This window comes from Ooceraea biroi, chromosome 14 (assembly GCF_003672135.1).
Source record: "Ooceraea biroi isolate clonal line C1 chromosome 14, Obir_v5.4, whole genome shotgun sequence".
NCBI lineage: Eukaryota > Metazoa > Arthropoda > Insecta > Hymenoptera > Formicidae > Ooceraea > Ooceraea biroi.
The window spans coordinates 4,099,343-4,122,898 of record NC_039519.1 but is presented as its reverse complement, the minus strand read 5'-3'; the positions used below and the strand labels follow the sequence as shown (position 1 = coordinate 4,122,898).

Here is a 23,556-nt window from a genome sequence, read left to right as displayed (position 1 = left end):
CCCTCCCGTGTCTCGCGCTTTAATTTCCAGCCTCGACATTTGCGTAACCCAGTTTCGCCATTGTTCGATTCAATGGTAGATCGTAACGTCCGCCATCCGGATAGGAGATTATAATGCTCGCGTGTGCATGGTACCGCGCATCGTCGTCCCTCGTGCGGCTGTATGCGTGTGCACGCGCGTGCATCACTTTGCCATCACCAGACGAAAGCGCACCGACGCACACAGGCGCGCGTACGAGCGCATACGCGTGTTTGCACACGCAACGGTGATACGAGAGCGGCGCCGGTCGATCCGTGCGGTAGAATCCACGAATTCATTGACTTTCTCCTCTTATCTAAGGTCGAGACCTCAGGACCCGTTCGCACTCTCTATGGCACTCTGCGTTGCGTTACTCTTCTCCCCTCTCGCCCTCTCGTCGGTGCGTTACAGATTCGGTTTCGAATGAATCATCGCGGCCGATGACGAAAGCGCGACGATCCCACCGACGACGTGTGAATGACTGTTAGAAAGTGATTACTGGGTAAATTTTAAAAAGGATGCCTGTGTGCAGCCTGATGCTTCAGGAAGCCTTCTAATAAGGCGATCTTATTAAGTTTCTCTTAAGGGGGGAGCCTGCTTTAGAACGCTGAAAATAAGGTATATTTTACGAATTGTTTTTGGAGAAACTATACAGCGGATCATTATAAAACTTTGATGCATTTATTAGTACATGTTTAAAGATAAAAAAATTATTTTTTTATTTGAATATATCGCTCGTAGAGGTCGTCCTGGAGAAATCTTAGTGCAGCCGCGTCGCCGGCATTGCAAATTGCTGAGCATTCTCCTGCCTCCAAATTTCGTCTAAACTGAAAAATTGAAATATGTTCTCGTTATTTATGAATTCCCATCGTCGATGAACCAAAGAGAGAAGAAAAAAGTTGAAAAGTGCCAAAATGGTGGAGCTTAGAACACAAAAGTACGATTTTTAGGCAAAGTTGTTGAACTTTTTCATGCAAAAATAATTGTTTAATTTAATGTTTTTATGAATAGTAAAGGTTCATCGACGATGGGAATTCATAAATAACGAGAAAATATTTCAATTTTTCAGTTTGGATGAAATTTGGAGGCAGGAGAATGCTCACCAATTTACAATGCCTCCAGGACGACCTCTACAGGCGATATATTCAAATCAAAAAATAATTTTTTTTATCTCTAAACATGTACTAATAAATGCATCAAAGTTTTATAATAATCCGTTGTATAGTTTCTCCAAAAAAATTCGTAAAATTATACCTTATTTTCAACGTTCTAAAGCAGGCTCCCCCCTTAAGTAAAGAATTATTGCTGAATTCCACATTTTTAGTCCTAGTTTCGAATAAAAATATGCAATTTTGTATTTTTTATTTATAGCTTTGTGGTGAAGTTTTTATTGTGTTATAGAGCAACGATGCATCTGAAAAATGACGTCACGAACAGTCAGTTGTTTACAATGATTTATTTGAAATGCGCTTTGTGCACTCTGGATCTCTTTACTGTGAACTTCACTATTCGAGAGAAAGGAAGAGCACCGGAATTTCGTAATATCCCGCTCGTGGTATTTCGAATTGAGCATCAACCGACGTTAAGGCGTGTATTTTACCGACACCGAGTATCTCGAGCTTCTCGGTTTGGAAGTAGTCGTTGTTCTCGATGCAGAGCACAGCACAATCGGAGAATGGAGAGAGCGAGACGCGGCTTGGCCGGTAAAAGCGCAACTCCGCCTTCTACTCTGTCCCGTATGCGTTCTGGTCATATTCAGGTTCCCACCGGACGGAATGATTGGACGAAGAATAAGGCGGGATGCGGACAATGCCGGTGAAACGGCAGGTAGAGGTGCAGATGACGAAAGAAAGAGTTAGCTTCTCCTGATTGGTCCTCCTGATTTGGCATCTCCTTTCGATGCGAGAAACGAGGAGCACGATTGGCCATGGGTCAAGGACTGAGCAGGCACAATGACCACAGTTTTCCTGAGAAAATCCTTCCGATTGTCGGCTCCTGTCGCCTCGGGCAAGGACTGATGTTGCGCATTTTCGGCATTGGAATCTAAACTCAAACGTGACAAACTTCCAGAGCATCGACACGGGAGCGCGTGTTGTTTCGCAATTTTTCTGTGCCATCTGACCGAGGAACGTTACGTCTACTCATTCGTTACGTTGCATTAGCGACGCGTAGCGCAAGACCCTGCCCGGCAACTCTTTCAGGCCTAAATAGAAGAAGAAAGAGGAAGGCGAGCGCGTAAGCGCGAACGTAATCCGACCAACCGGCCGGTACGGATTGACCCTGAACTTCAGTCGGTGCTTACTAGCTAGCATTACCACTAGCAGTAGCAGCAGCGGTAGCAGCAGCAGCCACTGCCGCGGTAGCAGCGGCGACGCCGTCGGCGCGGCGGCGCGAGTAGCAGCAACGTCTGCAGCGGCGATGTCCAGCAATGATTTCCTTATTTAGCGATTTTCTCAGTTTCGCGCCGATGAGAAAGCATTACGCATGCGAGTGAGCCTCAGCACGACTGGACGTTGCCGTGACTCTTGTCCCTCCCACCGAAGGACACGCCTTCTTTTTTCAGATCCCGTCAAATCGCTCCTCTTCCGTCGCTTTTCTCCGCGAGGATAATTATCTCCCGTCTCTGGCGCGTCTCCTTGGGCGGAAGATGATGCGATCGTCAATCGATGCAAAAAGCGCACGTTATGATACTCATATCCTTCCGTTTAATTACGCGCGGCTTGCCGAAGAGGAGAAGCCGATGCGTGTGGCGTATCTCGGGCGCAAAATGGAATATGATCTTGATACGCCTTTTCCTTACAAATCTTTCGCTTCCTGTTTACCGCGTTGGTTTCGTAATGCCGAACGGATCGCCGTATGATTGAAACGCGCGATATGCCGTTTCTTCATTGCCGATCTGCCTCGCACAAGGCTCGGAATGATATCCTTATGCAAGCGCGGACATAGCGCTGTAAATTTTCCAGTTACGTAACGGACGATGCTGTGCGACGTCAAATATGAAAGGAATTCATTATGATGAAGTTATCTAAGAATGAATAAACAGTATGTAATAAGCGGCCCCAGCCGTGAACTCATATGCATGATGTCGAATTTAACGGAAACCCGTCACGCTACTTTCGACGATTTAGAATTCGGCGATGGTTTTGGCGCCTTCTTCGTGACTCTTACCCAAGGTCTTCCCTTTCGAATTCGATCGGACTATCGATCGAAGGTCATGGCAGCGAATGTGAGATGCTCCTAAATCGCGATTACGCGATGTTACTTTGCCGCTCCACGTGATTTGTACATTTACATACATGTTTATCGTCTGCCTTTCCCTCACACGCAAACTATAACAGAAAATTAATTTTTTATAATTTTGATCGAGTCCTTCGTAATATTAAATTAATATAAAAGCATGAAATACACAATTACATTCTGAAATATCACTTCCACGAGAATATTATAAAATTTATTATATTATAATTATATTGAAATGGAACTATTATATACATAAAAATATTTAAAAAATTAAAAAATAAAATATTAAAAATATTATATTTTCAGTCGAAGATATTTTCCACAATATTGTTAAACTTTTCGACATTCGGCATGGATTTCACAATATTTATACTTTAAATGTTTGAAAACGTATGAACTGAACTTTCTCTTGATTTCCTTTGAGAAATCGAATGTACGCTCGATCGATCCTTAATTCTCGATTCTTATGTTAGCCGTGGCTGCGTTGTACAACTTAGACGACATGGATGAATAAGATATTTTTTCATTTAATATTCTATCAAACGTTTTATAATTACTGTTAAAGGATTATATCGTAATCCATTAATTCTCTCCGAGATGTTGACTGATTGATATTTAGTAAAGAGATGATCAAGCGAACCGGATTCTGCGGCAAAACAGTTAGTTTCTCTTAACGGAAGGGGAGAAATTTCCTATAATATCGGATAGATCCGTAAATCACTTTGTTTTAAGAAATCCAATCATATAATGTATCTTTTGGTTTGGTTTGGTTTATTACATAATTGCCATTTTGTTTAATTACGTAAAGCGAAAATACAAGAGAGAGAGATACTCGAGTTCTATTCGACGCGCTTATTGTGTAATACTATAACTGTTAGTCGATTTATAGAAATGCCATGAAGGAAATCTCACAGGAAAATGTTTTTTGATGGAAAAGGAGAGAAATTTTTTAATCTCTACATTTTCTTAAACTTTGAACGTTCTTAAATTTTTTAAATTTTGGAGTAATTGCAAATTGGATATAAATGTGTGAAATACATCTGAAGGTAAAATAAATGAGAGAGGAATTTAGTAACTGGATAATTGGCATACTACACGATTAAACATGTTTGACGTGGTCAACCGAGAGTTGCGTAGATGTAAGAGAAACGTGAGAAACATGATCTTGTGACACGTCAGTCTCTTCCGCCGTCTCTAAGAGAGTCAAGACATGAAAAGGAGGAAATTAATGTAACGAAGCTGTCTTTCCGACACGCAAGGCGACAGGAGTACTTATTGGGTTAAGGACGCGGTATAAATTCTTTTATCGCACAAGTTTGCTTACAATTATGATTTTATTTTCTTAATTTTATTAAAAAGTCTTGTCATTACTATTACTAGTTTATTATACATTTTAACCTTGTTATAAATATACATAAGTTCTAAAAATATATATTTCTGGCTATTTGATCATAAATTACAATTCTTTAATTATATTCTTTAATTATAATAAATTAAAATTCTTCAATTAAAATTCACTGAATAATACGAAAATGAAATTTATGCAGTAAAAAGTGTTTATAAAATTGTGTGTGCTACCGTACAGGAATTTATTTATTTGTCGTTTCTTATCTTTTCTTCCCAAGAATAATGTATCTGATCAAGCTCTTGAAATGATACTTGAGTTGCCAAATAAATGACTTCCTTATTCTTGTTTCAGACGATGTATACTGACGGTCTCCTGACGCTCCACTATGGGAAACATCCAGCGACCTTGGCCGCAGAGGTCGGGGCCTGGTACAGCGGGGACCGTCACGTGGACGTGACCCTGGCATGCGATGATGGGTCCGTTGTGAAGGCCCATCGCGTCGTTTTGGCAGCAGCCAGTCCCCTTTTAGCTAGTCTACTTCGGAATCCTGCCCTGGACCACGTGGTTCACCTGTCCGGGGTCCGAAGGACTCAACTGAATCACTTGTTGGAGTTCTTGTACAACGGAGAAGCATTGATACCGGTATGATCCCGAAGCACACTCTTATCAGTAGAATCTTTGAAGCAAAAAATTCATATGTAGCATAATATTATAACACGCAGAAAATATCTTGAATATCGAGAAAATTAAGTGAAATTTTAATGAAATGTTTTGTTTAGTCAACGGAGCTCACGCCGTTGAGGGAACTCTTCGAGCTTCTTCAGATTAAGTCGGAGCTATTCGAGCCCAATCAACCTCAAACTTCTAGTAATTCTGACTTTGAAAGGATATCAACTCCCCAACCCTCGGAAGGTCAGGAGAGTTCCAGTTATGAGTCTCAATATGATAGCAGGTTCGTAAATTATAATTTTACGTGAGTATAATAAATATTCCTATTTCAAATCATTGTTTCTTGCTGATATTGCGAGAATTTTAAAGTTAGAGGAAAATTGATTTTTATGCACGAACGTTTTAATTGTTTCAAAAAACTACAAAGTTTCTGGCTACATGCAGGTAATATTTTCAAAACTTTATTCAGGCAGTCGAATAATCCCGCGGACTGTTGCTCGGTCCTCATCAAGACGGAGGGCTGTGAAGAGGAGACGGAAGTGGATGTGGAAGGCGTGGAAGGCGAGAATCTTCTTACAGGAAACAGGGAAAGCAGCATAGAAGCACCCAGACGGAGGGATAGCTCTGATCCTGTTAATCTGAGTCTCAATTCCGGCACTTCCAACACGAACGAAAGTTCGCACGATATACACAGGTGAGGCAAGACCCAACGCGATTTATCGTTACGACAAACTTCATCTTTATGGCACTAGCATGTACATTGATGAAAATTAGAACAAACTTTTATTCGAATTGCTCATCACAGGTCCGAAAAGCAGTTACTCGAGAGGCGGGAATCGTTCGAGGAAACTGAAGAAAGGAGGAGGCTGGCAGCACAGCTGGTGTTAGGCTTAGAACCCAAGAGGAAACCCGAAGAAATACCGATCCCGGCCGCGGAAGCGTACGTCGTAACGCCACATCGGAAGAGACGACCGGGTTTCCACAACGCTCCCGCGCAGAATCCAGCTTTCGTGCCGTTTAATCCTGGCTTCGAGACGCCCAGGAGGCTGCAGGCACCACATCCCCTGAGCGTTTCGGCACCACCATACTTGGTAAGCTACATTTGACATTTACCGATAAATCTCTAATTTCTTTCGAATTTCCCAATTCCTTCAACTTCAATAATGCATCGTTAATACAATTGATAATTATGAAATTATTGTATTTGATTTTATTTGATTATTATTGTATTTTTGGATGAGTTTCTTTATTTCTCACAAATGTCTCTACTGCTGTGCAGCAGGATAGATCTGTGACGCCACCTTCACATCGACCGCCGAGCGCCGATCCAGCGTCAGCGGCAGCTCTGGAGCCACCCTGGGGCACCTGGAACCTGCCGCCTGCCAGAGTGCTACCGCCGCCTCCATCGACGGACGAGGCACCGAAATCCACCCCCGTGCGAGAATATCGGTGTAGCTACTGCGGCAAGCAGTTCGGCATGTCGTGGAACCTGAAGACTCATCTGAGAGTGCACACGGGTGAAAAGCCGTTTGGCTGTAGACTCTGTACCGCCATGTTCAAGCAGAAGGCCCATCTGCTGAAGCATCTTTGCTCGGTGCACCGGGCCGCGATAGCCACCGCCGACAACACGTTCTCCTGCTGCTTTTGTTCGTCGTCGAACTTCGTCAACCTGCAAGACCTCATCAGGCATCTCTCGGGACCGCACAATAATATGTTGCTCAGCAGGAATATGCATCGCAATATCAATCTCGAATAGCGACAATGTCAAAGGCCATCCGGTGCTGAAGAGTGTTCCTCGAGCGCGCTATGACGAGTCCTCCGAACAAGCTTTCCGTTGCTCCTAGGACTGTCAGGGCGACGCGATCGGGATGCTCAATTTCTATTCAGACTACTTTCTAAAATTGACTGTACGCGATAGTTTTGAAAGACTATGGATTCTTTGAACGATATCCTTTCAGACAATATTTCGTCATTTTGGTCTGAATATAATGAACATGTGCCTTAAAGAGTACAGTTAGAAGCAAGGCAAGAGCAAGAAGCGATTCTCGATATTGTGCGATATTGTCGAAAGTCTACGTACATCTGAAATTTACGTATGATCCGAGTAGAGTTTGTTGCCAAATATTGTGCTCTGCACGTTTCCTTTGTTGGATACTGCTTGTGAACTGTACACAAAACTTGCAAAACTCTTCTGTTTCTTTTGTGAAAATAATATACGTAAGGCATGAAATTGCCGTTGTCTTCCGAAGAAAAGTGTGTATTTTCGATCTAGATCAATCGCAATTTGTAAAATCGATAGTTCGATGATAAAAGTCGACTTTAAGTTTTATAAACTTTCTTCGAAGATAAACGGCACGCAGCACCGGAGAAGCGCCTTTAGAACGACAAAGAGAAAGAGCCGGTTTCGCGCGCACACACGAAACCTTCTCGATACCGAAGTCGCTTGATTGCGGCTCTTCAGGAATCTTACTGTTATGCATAAGTAATAAGATAAGATTTATTTCGGCGTTAACGATCAATATGATCCTGTCACGTACGCGTATATGTATCGTGTACGTCATCGAATGCAATTCAAGAAAAAGTACAAGGACTTTATAATGAACGAACACAGAGTCAATTATTTGTCACGCGCTAAATCTCGACGGGCTTGTGAGCATGCAGTCTCAGCTTGTGAGCGCAGTCTCTTTGTTGCGTCTTGTTTGTTGTTATTTTATTTTAATCGCGGCACGCGGCATTCGCGCAAGATGCCGCGTTTACCTCAGCGCGTGTGCGGCTAATCTCACAGTGTATATAATGTTAAATAGGAACGACGGAGGACGGAGACTAGGATTTATTTATTTCACACTTTTACCGCGAAGGGACCAACCGACTTTCCACCGATTTCTGTCTTAGGTAGATCTTAGGTGTCCTGCCCGCCAATCGCCTCGAGCTAACTGTGTGCAGTTAGGAACGCATGGTTTCGATCGCGAACACGAAACGTTTAATCGGATCACGCTGTGAAACGGAACAAAAGTACGCGACATCAAAATGTTTAGCGCGACGGAAGGGAATGTTATCGGCGAGATCGATTACGGAAGACGGTTACGATATTTATAAATTACAATATTGCGATTTATTGTCTAGTAAACGTCGACGTTGTTAATATTTCGTCTTCTAAAAATCTTCCCGTTTTCCACATGTTATCGCCTTCCACCCATCTTCCCCATCCCCGTCTAGACATCTCACATTTACGGTACACCCCCTCGGTGTTACTCAGCGACTCGAGTGCCTTGTCAAATGGGTCCAAATTGGTCGATTGGGCAGTGATTTCATGTGTTCATAGAATTAAGGGACGTAGATGTTTAAGACATGACGACATGAGTTCGCATAGGAAATGGAAGAGAACGTTAATTAATTCACATAGAGAACTTTAAGATTCATTCAAATTAATTCAACTTTCATTAAGGCTAGTTATAGATCGTTGTAAGTAGTAGCTTTCTTCTCCCTAATTTCATTTTTGTTTGGCGCAGGACGTCATGTTTTTTTTCTTTTTTAGAAATAGGCATTATTATCTAAGGTGCCTTGAGGAAGGGTCTCGACCTCTTTTCTGCTCCTTCATTGTGCAAAACTGCCTCGGGATAATATCAAAAAATGTCTTTGGGTGAAGAGAATAAATGCAAACATTGTTAATTTTACATTCCACATGTGTAAATATAAAAATTATTTCACCATAACAATTTCGCTGATTAAATTGAGGTTGCAAAGAGATCATGGATAAATTAGAGTAAATAAGAAATATATATCTTGTGCAATGTATGTTCGTTGCAGTCACACCAAAGACATTATTTTTATGAAAATGTCATGTAAAGTCAAAGGTAAAAGTGAATTAGTGAATTAAATGATTCGAGTACAATTTTAATTTTTAAAAATTAATTTAAAGAAATTTTTAAAAATAAGAATGAAGAAATTAAAATATCGGTGTACATATATATCGACATTTTAATTTTCGTTTGTATAACAGCAATTGTACTCGAACGATATATTACATTCATAATACATTTAATTGTAATCGATAATTATATGCAATATAATATCGACTTGCAATGAAGAAAGAAATTACAGGAAAACGTCATATGAGGAAGGGCAGAAACGGAGCAGAAACAGAGGTCAGAGGGATGGTGTGCGCTCTTGCGAAGCCAAGCAAAAACGGCCAGCACAAAATAGTGAACGTAATGTGATACTAAATGATAATAAAGTTAAAGTAATTATTGTTTAGCATACGACGCCGCGGCGTTCATGGTACGGACGTGACTTGCGTCTCTCAGTACGATCAGAAGTTATTTTACGATCGCGAAGACGAAAAGAAACCTATGGAGAATGATCTTGCGAGTCGTCTAGAATAATTTAAGCAAACTAGCTTTTTCACCATCTCCCTCTACCTTCCACTCTCCCTTATCACGCTCCCGACTTCAGCCCTCGCCTCTTCTCGAGCCGTAAACGCACTAGGATTATACATTACAGATTATTTTATTGTTAATTAATTATGTTTAGCGCGCACGTGCACTTGGATGTTCGCCGATTGAGAACTATCGCTTTGTCTGCACTGGCGGGGAAAAAAAAGAAACGGAGATCTCGAATTTCGCTTTAGATCAATCGAATAGATGAAGAATGTAGGAGATGATATTTCCTTAGTATGGTTGAATAATAAATTAAATTATATGTCGTAAATTATATGTAAGAAGTCAATACAGAAAGATTGAAAAGATGCAAAGATAACAATTGGCACAGTCCCATATAGAAACAATAAAAGCATTTCAATTTCCTACGCTCATTGTCTTTCGCTATTGCTCTGATAACGCCTTCTTTTTCTCGTCTGAACATCCGGGTGGAATTTTGTAGATTTTAAGCATCTTCCAAGCGGGGCGCAAGCTCCGTGTGCTTTCTTAGTGTTCATAGATTTACGAGAAATAAATTAATTCTGATGAAAACTGTGTACGAGATTAAAAGAAAGCGAGCGTAATCGAAATAATATTATAATATTATCCGATCTCCTCTCCCAATCCTGTCGAACTCCTATAGTATCGTGATTTATTAAGATCATATCACTTATATATACCAGTTCCAGACATGTGTACAAACCTCGTGTGTGTAAAAAAAGTTACACTTCTAAATTTAGGTATTAACAAACAACTGTAACGGTTTCAATAAACTAGCTAAAAGATTAAATCGCTTCACAAAACATAACTTCCGCTTGGAATGTCTTAATATTTTTCAGAGAGTTAAAAAAAAGAGAGAATAAAAACCTTTTTTCATTTATTTAAAATATCACACGTGTTGTTCATGGCAATAATAAATTTTAACATACAAAACCAGAGACAAAAGCATAGAGAAAGAATATTGTGAGACAGAGAAAAGAAATGAGGAGACCGTTCGTATTCAACAAAGAGTAATTGTTATTTTCACAGAACAAATGCAATACCTGTTCATCGTTCTTTTCACCGTTGTTCGTAGAATCAGCGAAGAATTCCCGAAGAAAGACGCGCCATCGTTGGCTAACGGTTTCAGGACCTCGGTTTTGTAGAAAAAGAAAAGCCATTGCGAGACCCGTTACTAGTGGGCTACGTTCCAAGAAGACGTCGTGGCAAATACTTCCAGCCTCGTCAGTTAGACGGGATTGCATAATTACACCGCGACAACTAACGTCTATTCTTTCGTCCACGAGAATCGAAGGTCCGCCTAATCGTTCCTGAAATATGTGTTTGCGCGAGAGCAGACCTGGTGGAACCGGCTTTGTGAACGATTACGGGAAGAGGAACGATGCCTTCGTTTTGCGCATTTCATAATCGCACGTTCAGAGATGCTCGGTCTCACATTTACTTTGATCACGATTCACGCATCATATGAGCGATCAGTAATTGGTGTTGAATGGAAATCACTATGTAATCCACATTGTTAAAGCAATGACGTGCACTGGTAGCTTTTGAAATATTTTGAAATATTCAGCGATAATACGTAATGTTTTTATTTATTCAAACTCATAATTAGAAACACCAAACGTTGTTCGTTTCACTTCACGAACTCTTGCGTTTCATACATAACTTTTAATAATTAAAAGACAATTAATGTGATATGTATAAATTTCAAGATATAAGATGATAGGATAATAAGATGATAAAAAGATGATAATGTGACATGTAAATTTATCTTAATGAATATTCAATGTACATAAAATGACGAAAGAAGAAATTGCTTGAGAGCCAATAAACACACAGCACCGACGCATCCACCAGCATCCACCGCTTCTGCTCTAACTGTTAACCGCAGAGCATGATTTAAATTGAAGATATTACAGCTCTTTTAATCCGTTAACTGCGCGTTTGGTTCAAGACATCATTGGCATTCCACGGTGCCGAGAGACCCCGCTGTGGCGACGTTCCCGAAGGGTCTGGCCTTCTCCAGTCTGGAAGTACCGTTCATCCTGAAGTTGCATAATGGATCTTGCATTTCTGGTTCTTGGTCGCGCCGACGATGAGCTTGCCAAGAGATTCGTAGGCGCATGATTGACCAATGACCACCGTCTGCACGGCCGGGATGTCGGGCCATCGAGAGTACCGTAAGAGTACTAACACATGGGTAACACAGAGGGGATAAGACCGCTCGGTCAACGCTCCTGCTTAATGTATATAAAGGTTGGAGCCTCTCCGGATGTTCGAGGCAGATCGTCATCAGACATGTTCGGGAAAATCGTCCTAGTGCTCTCGGGCCTGGCCTGGGCCAGCGCCCAGGTCCCCAGTCTCGGCTTTTGCCCGGAATACATACCTATGGTGAACTTCAACATGCAAAGGGTGAGCAAGTTGACCGTATCAAATGCAGTTCGTTATCTTTTTTGGGGACATAGCTGAGATTTTGTTGCACCTATTTATCTACTGTGTTATCGGTATTGCACGCATCCACTTATAGTGACACCTTTAATTGTTGAGTAAATGTAACATTTCTTTCTGGTACATGCGATTCATATTATTAGCGATGGTTGATAACAACATAATTGATAAAGATTATTACATTAATCTTTATTTTAATAATTAATTAATTAATAATCTTTAAGTAATCGATATTTGATGTTGTTACAGTTCATGGGTGTTTGGTATGAGGCCGAGAAATACTTCCAACTTAACGAGGTGGTGTCTCGATGCGTCATGACGAATTATACCAAAGGTATCGATGGCAAATACCGCGTGAGCAATCAAGTAACGAGTCGTTTGTAAGTACACGTTACGCGTACTCAGTGTTTGAAAAAGATATAAATACGCTGATAACAAAATATATTAGTAATAATCTCTGTCGTTTAGCACCGGCATAAAGAGGATACTGGAGGGTGAAATCAGACCCCCAGCTTCCAAGGCGGAAGAGGGTAAAATTCAAGTTAAATATACTACGGTTCCACTGACTCCGGAAACCAAATATTCTGTACTCGAAACGGATTACAACTCGTACGCCGTTTTGTGGAGTTGTCAAGGTCTCGGACCAGTCAATACACAAAATGCATGGGTCATGACGAGGGAACGAATACCATCCGGCGAAGTGCTCCAAAAGGTATGTTTAATGAAATAATACATAATGAATTAATAAATTACAGTGTTGTATCTTGTAAAATTATTTAAAAAATAATATGACATCTCTCTCATAACATTTTCAAATTGTTTCTATAAATCTATGCAAATTATTATCGTAAAATTATTCCAGGTCATAATTATTATGAAATAAGAAATTACTTGATAAAATACAGTTTTACTAATATAATTATCTTTTAACACGTAAAATTGTCGATTCTGTTATTATTATATTAACTAACGTGATATTTTATTATCATCGTAGGCTTACGGTGTTCTTGACAAGTACAAGATATCGAAGACATTCTTCGTGAGAACGGATCAGACTGATTGCGCTTACCTGGAGGCGCCACCAGTGGAGCAGCCTACCACGGAGAAGCCGAAACGGTCGTCGACGAAACAGCCGACGAGACAGAAACCACAAAAACCGACTGAAGCGGATGAGAGCTACAGGTCGGCTATCGATCAGAAAGATATCGATGTGGAAAAGAAAGCAGAAGTCGAAGTTCCGAATGTAAAGGCGACTCCGATATCCGATGTTCCCAAGATAATAGTGGAGGAATCCGTGGAGCCTGTACAGACTGCGGAAACCGTTCCCGAACGGATTTTGAAAATAGCTGAAGCGATAAAGGAGGAAGAGAGCGATGCTAAGATTGAAAAGGAAATTGACGAAGTTAGGAAGGAGAATATCGTGGAAAACGCGAATGAAGAGAAGAGTGAGCACTCGGCGGAGAAAACAGAAAAGACTGTTTAAAGATATTTGACGAAGATCTGTTAGTTTGCGCTAGCGGGGACGTAGTTGAGATTTTCGATGTCTTGGGCTCGTAGCGGTTTCTTCATTGAGAACCAGTCTCGCTTAAATATTGCAAAATCGTTATTTATTGTCCCGTAGGCACGTTACCGTCGTTGTCACTTGAAGAAAACGGGCTGACATGGTGGTTTGTTTTATAAGCTTACGTACAAATGTAAAAAAAGATGTAAAAGATAAATAAAAATTGTTATAAAAAATGTTTTAATAAACTTTGTTCGTTTTTATTATCTATTATTCTCCGCTTCCCAGAAATAAAATTAAGTTGAAAGTATAAAGAAATTGAAAGAGAGTGAATGTAGGTTGTGCGTACTGCGTATGTGTGCGCAAGTAAGTAAAATTGATTACTGAACATTGATAGAAATTTAAATTGATACACATAATTATACTTGATTAATAGGACGTACAATACCATTATGTGTTTTTTCGTAAAACGTTTTAACACAAACTTATGATTTATTGCGATATTAATTCATGAATCTTATGTTGTGTGTCATTATGAAAGGAAAAATATATTCTTTCAAATGTTTTGAGAGACTTTTCAACTTCCGCATGACTACATAGTAGAAGTAAAAACTAAATAGCTTTATAAATATGGAGATAATCATGGATATTCTTTGCATATAACTTTTGTAAGTATAGAAATCAGTTGCTTAAATAAAATGATTAGATAAACCATTATAAATAATGTTTTATAAAATATTCGTCACATTTTAATTATATACAGAATTGTTTACACTAAAATGACAAAATTAGATATATTTTTCTGAAATTTAAATGCAAAAGGACATTTTCCGAAGGTAATTCAAATATTTAAAAATGTAAGAAAATATATTTTAAAAATTAATTTCTTTTTACCGTAAATTCTTTAATAATCTTATACATTTCTTAACAGAATTGTAGAGTTAATCATTTATTCAACAATTTAGTGCACAAATATTCGACATATCTTTATAAACATAGTCGTTATTATTATTTCTATTTCAAAAATATAAATTTGTTGCTAATATTTGTTTATACCATTAATTCGAGATGAACAACATCCAAGTATCTACCATTAATCATTAATATATTACCCTAAATTGATATCATATGAAATTTAATATTTCTCAGATAATTCTTTGATAGCGCGTCGCACATCGACGAGCAACTCTTGTACGAAATTCATAAATATCACAAGCAAACATCTTCGAAAGTGGTCCATCGTACCGGAAGTGATCGTCGAGATGATCCACGTGTTTTCCAAACTGTCGATCATTTTAGTCGATCATATTAGTCAATGGTAAATTCGAGCCGGGTTTCTTGAACCCCGGGCGTACCGTTATTGACCCACTATCTGACAGAACTCTTCCAAACGCATCCAGTCAAGCTTCGCGGATCCGCGCAGAGAATCGAAGCGAACCGAAGAACAGGAAGCGCAGTCACCTGCGAACGGTTCGTCGTGTGAGGAGTCTCGACGTCAACCCTTGCCAATCTTACAAATTGATAGCCAACACACGACGGACAAGACCATTAGGTGAGTACCGCGTTTAGATCGAGTAAGATTGCATTGCTGATACAGCATCCAATTTGTCTCTCTTTCGTTTCGCCTGCGTCCAATCGGATTTCCCGCAAATAGAATCTTCGCTGTACTACTTACGTAAATAATCTGTTGCCGAATAAATCGACACAAGTGAAACATGAGGAATAAAGTTATCTGATTAATTCTTGCTTCATCACCGTGTCGAATATATAACAGTACAATAAGATACCGAGGCTTTCAGAAGCTGCAATAAATATCACTTCTTAGTGTGTTGATTTTTAATATGACATTTCAAATGCGTTCTAAAAACTTTTATATTCCTTTACCATGGCAAAACCTTCTAAGGACGGAATAAATAATCCACCGACATTTACTTTAAAATCCGTTGAGCCCCTTTGCAACAGGAACAATATCAAGCTCTGTACTCGCAACGGAGCTATATACCACTGAATGTTGTATCTAAAAAATAATGCACAGACGAATAATAAACATAAGTGATCGATATTTCGCATGAAGTTTTCGTAGATATTTTTGTACAATTGATCTGCATCTAATATTTTCGTGTCGCGAGACATATTTATTATTGGAGTCTTAAATTGCCGATTATACCCTGAAGAAAAATATTTTGAAGGAAGATATAAAAAGCTACTTATACTATTTATATACTTGAAATAATATTGCTTTTTTCTTGGTATGCGTTCGCGATTGTGTACAACCTGGATATAGCAAGGAATGATGCAACGTGAATGAAAAAAACTAGTTTAACTAGTGAAGCATTTCATTTATAATCGTAAAGTATGTCATGCAAAAGTAGTGTGCATCGTAATGTCATTAATCTAGAAATGCACGTACATTAAGCACGCGATAGAGCAATATAAGGAGAATGCGCGTACATTTCTCTCCGTTTCTCTAGGAAATTTGCGTGGATAACGGTGTGCTTTGAGAATACGAAAGACCTATGCTAAAAAGAGCTTGCTTCTTGAAGAACGTGTCAAAATTTATGCGCATCAATTAGAAGGCAAATCAAGCAGAACGTTATTAGACTCGCGACATCCTACGGTAGCATTTGTCAGAAATTTTAAAGGAAATCTTCCGATAATCTTATACATCTTGAACGTTTTTATTTTGTTTTAGAAAAAAGCATGTTGCGAATATTTGTAATTATTGGCATCGTGAACACTGCGATGGCCCAAGTGCCGTTTTTAGGAAATTGTCCGAACTTAGAAGCAATGCAAGGTTTCGATCTTGAAAAGGTGAGTGCCAAACAATTATTTGAAGTATATACCTAATGTATAATATTACATTTCAATTCAAGTACAAGCTTTTAAAAGGCAGTAAATTTATCTATGTTATTCGTAAGCAATAAGGAAGTCGTTTGCTTGGTAGATAAAATTTTAGTTACAATAATTATTTGGAATGAAAGAATAGTATTCCAAGTCACGTACGCCAAACACGAACGAAGAACACTACGCGTGTTCTAAAAATTCCGAGTTTGCATTTTAAACTACGTATTTCAATATATAACGCATGTTACATTTTTCAGTATTTGGGAAAATGGTACGAAGTCGAGAGATACTTTGCTTGGTTCGAATTCGGTGGGAAATGCGTGACGGCTAATTACAGTTTGAACGAGGACTCCTCGATGAAGATAATCAATAAGCAAATATCTTCGTTGTGAGTATGACGCACGACGGTACACGTACATAGAATAATTTTAGTTATTAGTGGCGAAACAGAATGCAATGTGAAATAGAATAGCGCCACCGCTAATAACAATTGTCTACTCCGAGTGAGCTTTGCCTTTTCTCATTTATAATAGAACTGGAGTCGCATCGAGTATCGAGGGCATCGGCAGGTTAATTGGCAAATCCAATGACCCTAAACTAACGGTCACTTTTCCATCCTTGCCGCTACCAATCGACGCACCTTACTGGGTTCTCCACTCGGACTACAATACGTATGCAGTAGTATGGAGCTGCACAAATCTCGGAGTGTTGAAGTAAGTATATTTGCAGAAAAAGGAGAGAGGCATGTGTTATATTTTTCAAGATTTATGTAAAATAAATAGATTGCGCAAGTCGCTAAATCTGATATTTTCATTAACGTCAATTGGTGTCTTGACACTTTTATATTTAAAAATGAAATGGATAAGGATAAAGTTTCCTAACGAATTATTAAATTTTCAAGAAAATATGGAGAAATATCACAAGCAAGAATATTAAATTAGATTATTAAACGACTTTTTGTTGGATTGCTGACAATGTATTTTTTCTATTTGCAGCACGCGTAACGTTTGGATTTTGACACGAGAACCAAAACCACCAATCCCAGTTCTGGAGAAAGCTTACCAAGTTATAGATAAGAACAACATCAGCAGAGCATACTTCATTCGTACGGATCAGAAGAATTGTCCAGCCTCGTATTAAGAATGATTTTACGCCACTCGAGCACTCTATGAAAATACTTTCAAAGTCAAAATCCTGTTTTTTGCAATATGAGTCTGCAATACGATTCTTTGAATTGCGAATTGAAATATTTATAACCAGCGATGACATGACTGCTGGCTTTGATCATGATCGTGCAGATCTTATGATTTTATAATCAACACTGCAAGTACTTGAATTAACCAATATAGACTTCCAATTGAAAGTCAAATCAACTACTGCATAAATTTCTATTTTCAGAATTATAGCTTCTCGTTGATTTTAATTTTTATTGATTTTGAACGCGATAGATACGAAGAATTAAACAAAAATAAAGTTTAAAGAAATATTAAATAATATCTTGAATTTCATTAAATTAATCGGGAGAAGCATTGTGTTACACGCAAAAAAGAAAAGATACAATTATGTGTAATTATATTGATAGTATTTTGGATGTAAGATATAAATTTTCTTGCATTTTTCTTGATGCATAATTGATGAGTGGGAAGAGGAAAAATAAAATTCAGAATATCTTTGTCCGAGATACGATATAAATTACAATACTAGTCTTAGAAAAATCCGAGTCTGAAAATATGCAGATTCTGCTGAGAAAAAGTTTATTTTTTAAATGTTCCATTTAATTTATTTGCATATTTAAAGATTACAGTGTATATTAGCGTGTCTGGATGTGAGTAAAAAATCGATTAAAGTGTTAACCATGAGTATGTGTAGTTGTATTCTTATTTTTAAAACTATTTATGTTTAATAAGTATTTGTTATTTATGAGTAAATGCTTTTTCAATGCAAGTTTAATTAAAATATGACATCGTGTTTGAATAATTGTTTTGTTTGTTGAAAATATATGATTAAGACTGACAATTACGTGCTAATTTGGAAATTGTTACAAACCTTTATGAATAAAAATGATTTATGTTCAGATCAATTGTTCTTTACTATATTGCGGAATAAGTATTATATTAAAACGCAGACTGAATTATTAAACGTATATAGACATATACACTATTATTCGCAAGAGATAATTAATTCTACATATTGTAAGAATTTTTAATGATTGGAAATAAATCACATGTAATATTCTTTAAAATTTATCGCGATCAAATTTTAATAATTAAATAATTTTAATAATTATAATAATAAAATTATTTATTTTATTATATTATTTTATTATATTTTATAATATTTTACTAATTATTAATAAAAATGTTAACTTAATTATTATAATTAGTGTGAAATTTTAATAACACTGTTCTATAATATTAATAAATTTATAACACGTTAGAGACATTTTAAATAATAATTTCATTTCAATGGTTTTCGGAGTATCGTAAATTTGGTTATCAACTATCGATCATCAGCGTTCTTCAATACCACTGGACCCATCAGTCCAAAACCCAGAATCCATGAATGGATGCGAAGTTTCAGCAACGAGTACCAGTCCCTGTTGCAAGATCGCGCGTTCGCGCAGTTCATGACGTTACGTCCGCCGCCGCCATTGGTCGGTATCGGTCGATAAAAAATGTAAAAAACACCCTCTCGAACCAGTTATGAAAATCCAATTATGCAAAAATGGCGCGAGAAATATTTAACCGGCCATTAAGTTATCCGCGTAACGATAATTTACGCGTGGGCGCATACGTGCGTCCGCTTTGTAATATTACATGCATAATACATGCCGCGACGACCGCGCGTTATTTATCGCCGGGAAGGGACGCTAATAAATGGCCACGCGAAAAGTTTCATTAATGGTGCAGTTAAAGTTCCGAGGCAATAATAATCGATCGACGCGGGCAAGTCGAGTCGCGCGAGTCGCGCGTTGCTTGCGGCTGTGAATCCGGAATCGGACAACGTGCGGTTGCACCCCCCGGCCGACCGATCGGGGGTACGTCTCCGGCGTTGTCTCCCACGTTAAAAATGCGGGAAATGACCGTGGTCGAAATAAATCGAGCGGTGACCGACGAAAACACCACGCGCGCAACAATGCTCTTAAATTAAACAAATAACGGCGACAGGGTGCGGTCGCGTGCGAGACGGCCTTCGGGCATTGTCACGTGCCATCCGCACAAGCAGACAGTATTCAATTGCGGACCTGCAGGATATGTCATCAGGGATGCATTGTGCGTGGAGAGAAAGAGGAGCCGCGCGATCCCACGAGTCACCCCGCAAAAACGAGCGAACGTATGAATTTCTCTCCTCTTTCGTTCCCGGATGGATGCGCGCGTATCGCATAAATTTTGGCAGGAACATGACAGTAAAAAGAGAACGCGTGCACTTCATCCGATATTTCTGTCCGCTGCGTGCACGTTAAATGATGCATCGTGCGGTAAACTGTACAACAGATCGAATAAGGGACTTTAAAATCACGTAACACGTATTTATTTAAAGGGATATACATTGAAAGATGATTTTATGTATTCTGCTATCAGTTTTAGCGGAATCATTCTCGTGTAATTGTCGCTCGAAATAAATTAAAACGTGAATTTAAATCGCGATCGAAATAGAGGTAGAGAGAAGGGGCCGAGGGGCTTCCTTCTTGAATTGATCTCGTCGTTTTTTTCTCTCTCTCTCGAACTCCTCTTACGCATGAAATAAAGCATGAGAAAAGCGAGGGGGCGAGAAGGCGATGAGACGGAGGGCGGAAGGGGATGCACGATCGAGCTCGCGGCGCCCAAATCTCGGCGTGGGCCTGACGGTTTTCGAGGGGGGCAGCAGACCCTAATAACAGGGTACACCGAGGCTAAACAAACATACACGCCCCTGGCATCTCTCGCTGAAAGAGTGCACGGGCAGCAAATAGGAAAAAAATGCTCTTTCGACGCACTCTGCAACAATGTGAAGATGAAGAATATTTGCTTACTTTCGCATAATTTGCAAGAAAGCAGATATTCTATCGCGCACCTGCCCGGTTGCTTTTGACTTCACGTTCCCTTTCGGGAAAGCAAGCTACTTGGGCAAATTCGGGCATTCAGGTATTCATTGATTTGCAAATCTTGTTTTTGAGAATGTGGATATAGTACAATGGCATTTATAGTCAAAATCACTGAAACTCTCGAGATTATTCGCGGTAATTGCATAATACGCTTTATGGAATCCTAAATTCCCTTTCTCATTGGAAGATTTAAAAAAGAGAGAGCTAACTTTGAATACGTCTCTTAGAAAGAATAATGCATTGCGCGAATATATAACAACAATACGATTTTTAATTAATAATAAGTATTGTATAAACAATTATTACTTTGTATTAAAAGTGATATGACTTTCGCGTTTAATAATTTGCCAAGCAAGGAAGAAAACTCGAATGCCGAAAGTCGGTTAATTAAAAATGTAAAATAATAATTGTTAATAACAAATCTTTTAAGACTTTATATAATACTTGATACGTAATCCTTTTAGACAAATCTGTAAACGATGGAACTGCGAGAGCTCTCTAGTAATTGAAGCGAGCAAAGGATAATTGAATTCCATTATGCAACAAAGAACCGAATAATCTTGTAATACTCTTACGTGGTTTAATTGGAAAACTTTTATCTTCAATAGTTATATTCAAAGCTTTTTTATTCAAAGAATAAAAATCGTAATGTCTGACCTCTTATTTTATTAATAAGAAAAAATAAGATCTTTTTTTGGAAATTGCACACGACGTTTGCAGTTGGATTTCTTTCTACCTTTTTAAAGAACTCTATATTTTTTCACGATTGTATCAAGATTGAAGAAGAATGCAAATGAAATGTTTCACGCAGTCCGTTTCTAAAGAGCAGAAGGAACTTTGATTGTTTGCGTTTCATCTGCGGTTCAGGGTGGTCCAAGTCGAAGGGCTCACGTCATTTATAGTTGAATTTAATAAGGAACGCTCGGAAGGCATCCAATCATCTGCAATTTTACTTAAATATACCCTGTCCTATTTAACAGTTTAATTAAGCAATTAGCAGTAGCATAATTAGTTACTCGTATTTTTTGGTATCATACATATGTTTTGATATTTAAAATGTAACACAATTCTACAAACAATTACTAATTACATGTAACATAAAATAGAATATGTATAACATAATAGTAGTAATATGGATGGACAAAGGCATGCAAACTTGACTTGCTTCGCATAGCGGGAGATGTCTTTGTGCAGCGTTCGGTTTCATCAGGGAGCAGGAGAAGGAGAGGGATTCATACCGCATGGGTTTTATCTATATTTATATATGTTAATCGTCTTCTTAATTTAGATGGAAATATGGAACAGACAAGTTTGAGCACAGAGGCCACTCCATTTGTCTTTAGCACGTGTAAAAGACCGGTGAGGAACGCGCGAAACGCGAGGGAACGTGAGTTTAAGTAAAAAGCTGCGAAGAAGAAGAAGAAGAAACGGGCGCGAAGAAGAAGAAGCAGCAGCCATGGAGGAAGAAGACGAAGTAACGAAGAAGAAGAGAAGACGAAGAAGACGAAGGTAGATGAGACAAGGGGCATTCTGGTTTGTGGGCACAGCCGCTGCCTGCAGCCCACAATTATGATAATAGCCCCCGAGTCCTGAGTCTTGTTAGGCCAACGTGCACCCAGCTCCTTTATCTATATCTTCTTATTTCCAGACTCGCGCCCTCCCCTCGACTCTCTCGTACCGCGGTTTCTTTTACTTTCAACCCTTTACGTCCTCGTGAGGTCAGATGGGTTCACACTGATCGATCCGCCGGTGAAAAAACCGAATTCGACGCATCGTATTTCATTGAAATTCTAGCAAGCGACCGTTCTACACGCAACGACACGATACCCACGTATCGTAGAGCTTCCATTTCGAGAGAGTGCAAAATAGTTACATTTTGTGTCTCTCCATTTTGCGGAATATCGAATATTTCATTAAAAAGTGTCATATCGTCAGGCAGCAAGCATAAATTTGTATCGCGTTCAAAGAATTTTGCGGTTCGGCAGGTGCTGCGCGTATTCAAATGCGTTTGTGAAAGAGGTGCACCGCATAGAGAACCGGAGCCCGTCAGCGAGAATGGCGATGACGTATGCACACGTTGATGTCTGCAAACGTTGTAAAAGGCGGTAGCAAACGACACATGCTTTAATCCATTTTCAGTGCTCCGCCAGGTCTTTTGAGCGCCGCGGAGAGCGTTAATTGGAGGCCGCGCCGCGATCGGCGTAAAGAAACTCTCGTAAAGCGGAAACCACGTGATAATGCACACAGGGCTCTTTCGGCGGCTAGACGTAGGAACCTTCTTCTCTTGTACTGCGACGTGTAGACGGTCGCGTGTACACGGACGGCGTGTAAAAGCCGTCGTCCGAAAGTGCGCGCAACCTCATTTCCACTAAAAGCTGTTCCTTGTGAAATGCATAATCGCGTTTCCTTCATGGCACGCTATTATAACGGCTGCCTAGAGATTCCGCAAAGGAGACACATTTCCGCATATCGAGATATATATATGTATAAAAAAGTAGACCGAGAAACTGGTTTTGATGATACCGCTTAATGCCGTGGGATTTAATGGATGTCATTTGCATTAACAAACTTTTCGATGAATTCTTTAACGATCGTTAAATCGTTCGATGAATTCTTGGTAATTATGTACTTTAACGGACCCAGTCCCGATGACCTTGACCTTGACATATGTTGTCAAGGTCACTCTCCTGAGTGACCTTGAAGAAGTTTTAGCCGTCGCTCGTTGTTTGTTAAAAAGTTATAAACAAAGAAAGTTTAATGATTTCGCACGAATTTTTAGCTGTCCACGTGAAGCAAGAACATGATACCGACATATATTACAAAGCTTACCTTCCCGAATAACCCGCACTAGGTTTTAGTCGTCGATCGTTGTTTATGAAAAAGTTATTAACAAAACAATTTCGAAAATATAGTAGTTATTTTGAAGGAATGTTGAATATTGAAAGATATAAACGACGAATATGTATATGAACGAAGAAAGGAAAGTAATTTA

The 23,556-nt window shown here is 39.1% G+C and overlaps 2 protein-coding genes across 4 annotated transcripts in view; both read left to right on the top strand.

Moving 5' to 3' along the window:
* The window catches only part of LOC105286345 (transcription factor Ken 2), a 40,008-nt gene extending 29,771 nt beyond the window's left edge, over window positions 1-10,237 (top strand). Inside the window, exons 2-6 of one of the 3 annotated variants that reach the window (XM_020034204.2) lie at window positions 4,958-5,248; window positions 5,386-5,558; window positions 5,745-5,969; window positions 6,081-6,366; window positions 6,555-10,237. In XM_020034204.2, coding sequence (XP_019889763.2) covers window positions 4,961-5,248; window positions 5,386-5,558; window positions 5,745-5,969; window positions 6,081-6,366; window positions 6,555-7,031 — 1,449 coding nt within the window. In that variant the 5' untranslated portion in view covers window positions 4,958-4,960 and the 3' untranslated portion in view covers window positions 7,032-10,237. Of the gene's footprint in view, window positions 1-4,792; window positions 5,249-5,385; window positions 5,559-5,744; window positions 5,970-6,080; window positions 6,367-6,554 lie in introns of those variants that run through there. The other 2 variants (XM_026974838.1, XM_026974837.1) reach the window with 2 other exon arrangements.
* A 353-nt stretch (window positions 10,238-10,590) lies between these two features.
* Window positions 10,591-18,554, top strand: LOC105286351. The gene is made up of 9 exons (XM_026974840.1): window positions 10,591-12,099; window positions 12,385-12,515; window positions 12,604-12,847; window positions 13,130-13,580; window positions 14,705-14,719; window positions 16,329-16,447; window positions 16,738-16,868; window positions 17,014-17,193; window positions 17,476-18,554. The coding sequence occupies exons 1-9, from the start codon at window positions 11,884-11,886 to the stop codon at window positions 17,618-17,620; spliced, it is 1,632 nt and encodes a 543-aa protein (XP_026830641.1). The 5' UTR covers window positions 10,591-11,883; the 3' UTR covers window positions 17,621-18,554.
* Window positions 18,555-23,556: the final 5,002 nt, after the last annotated feature.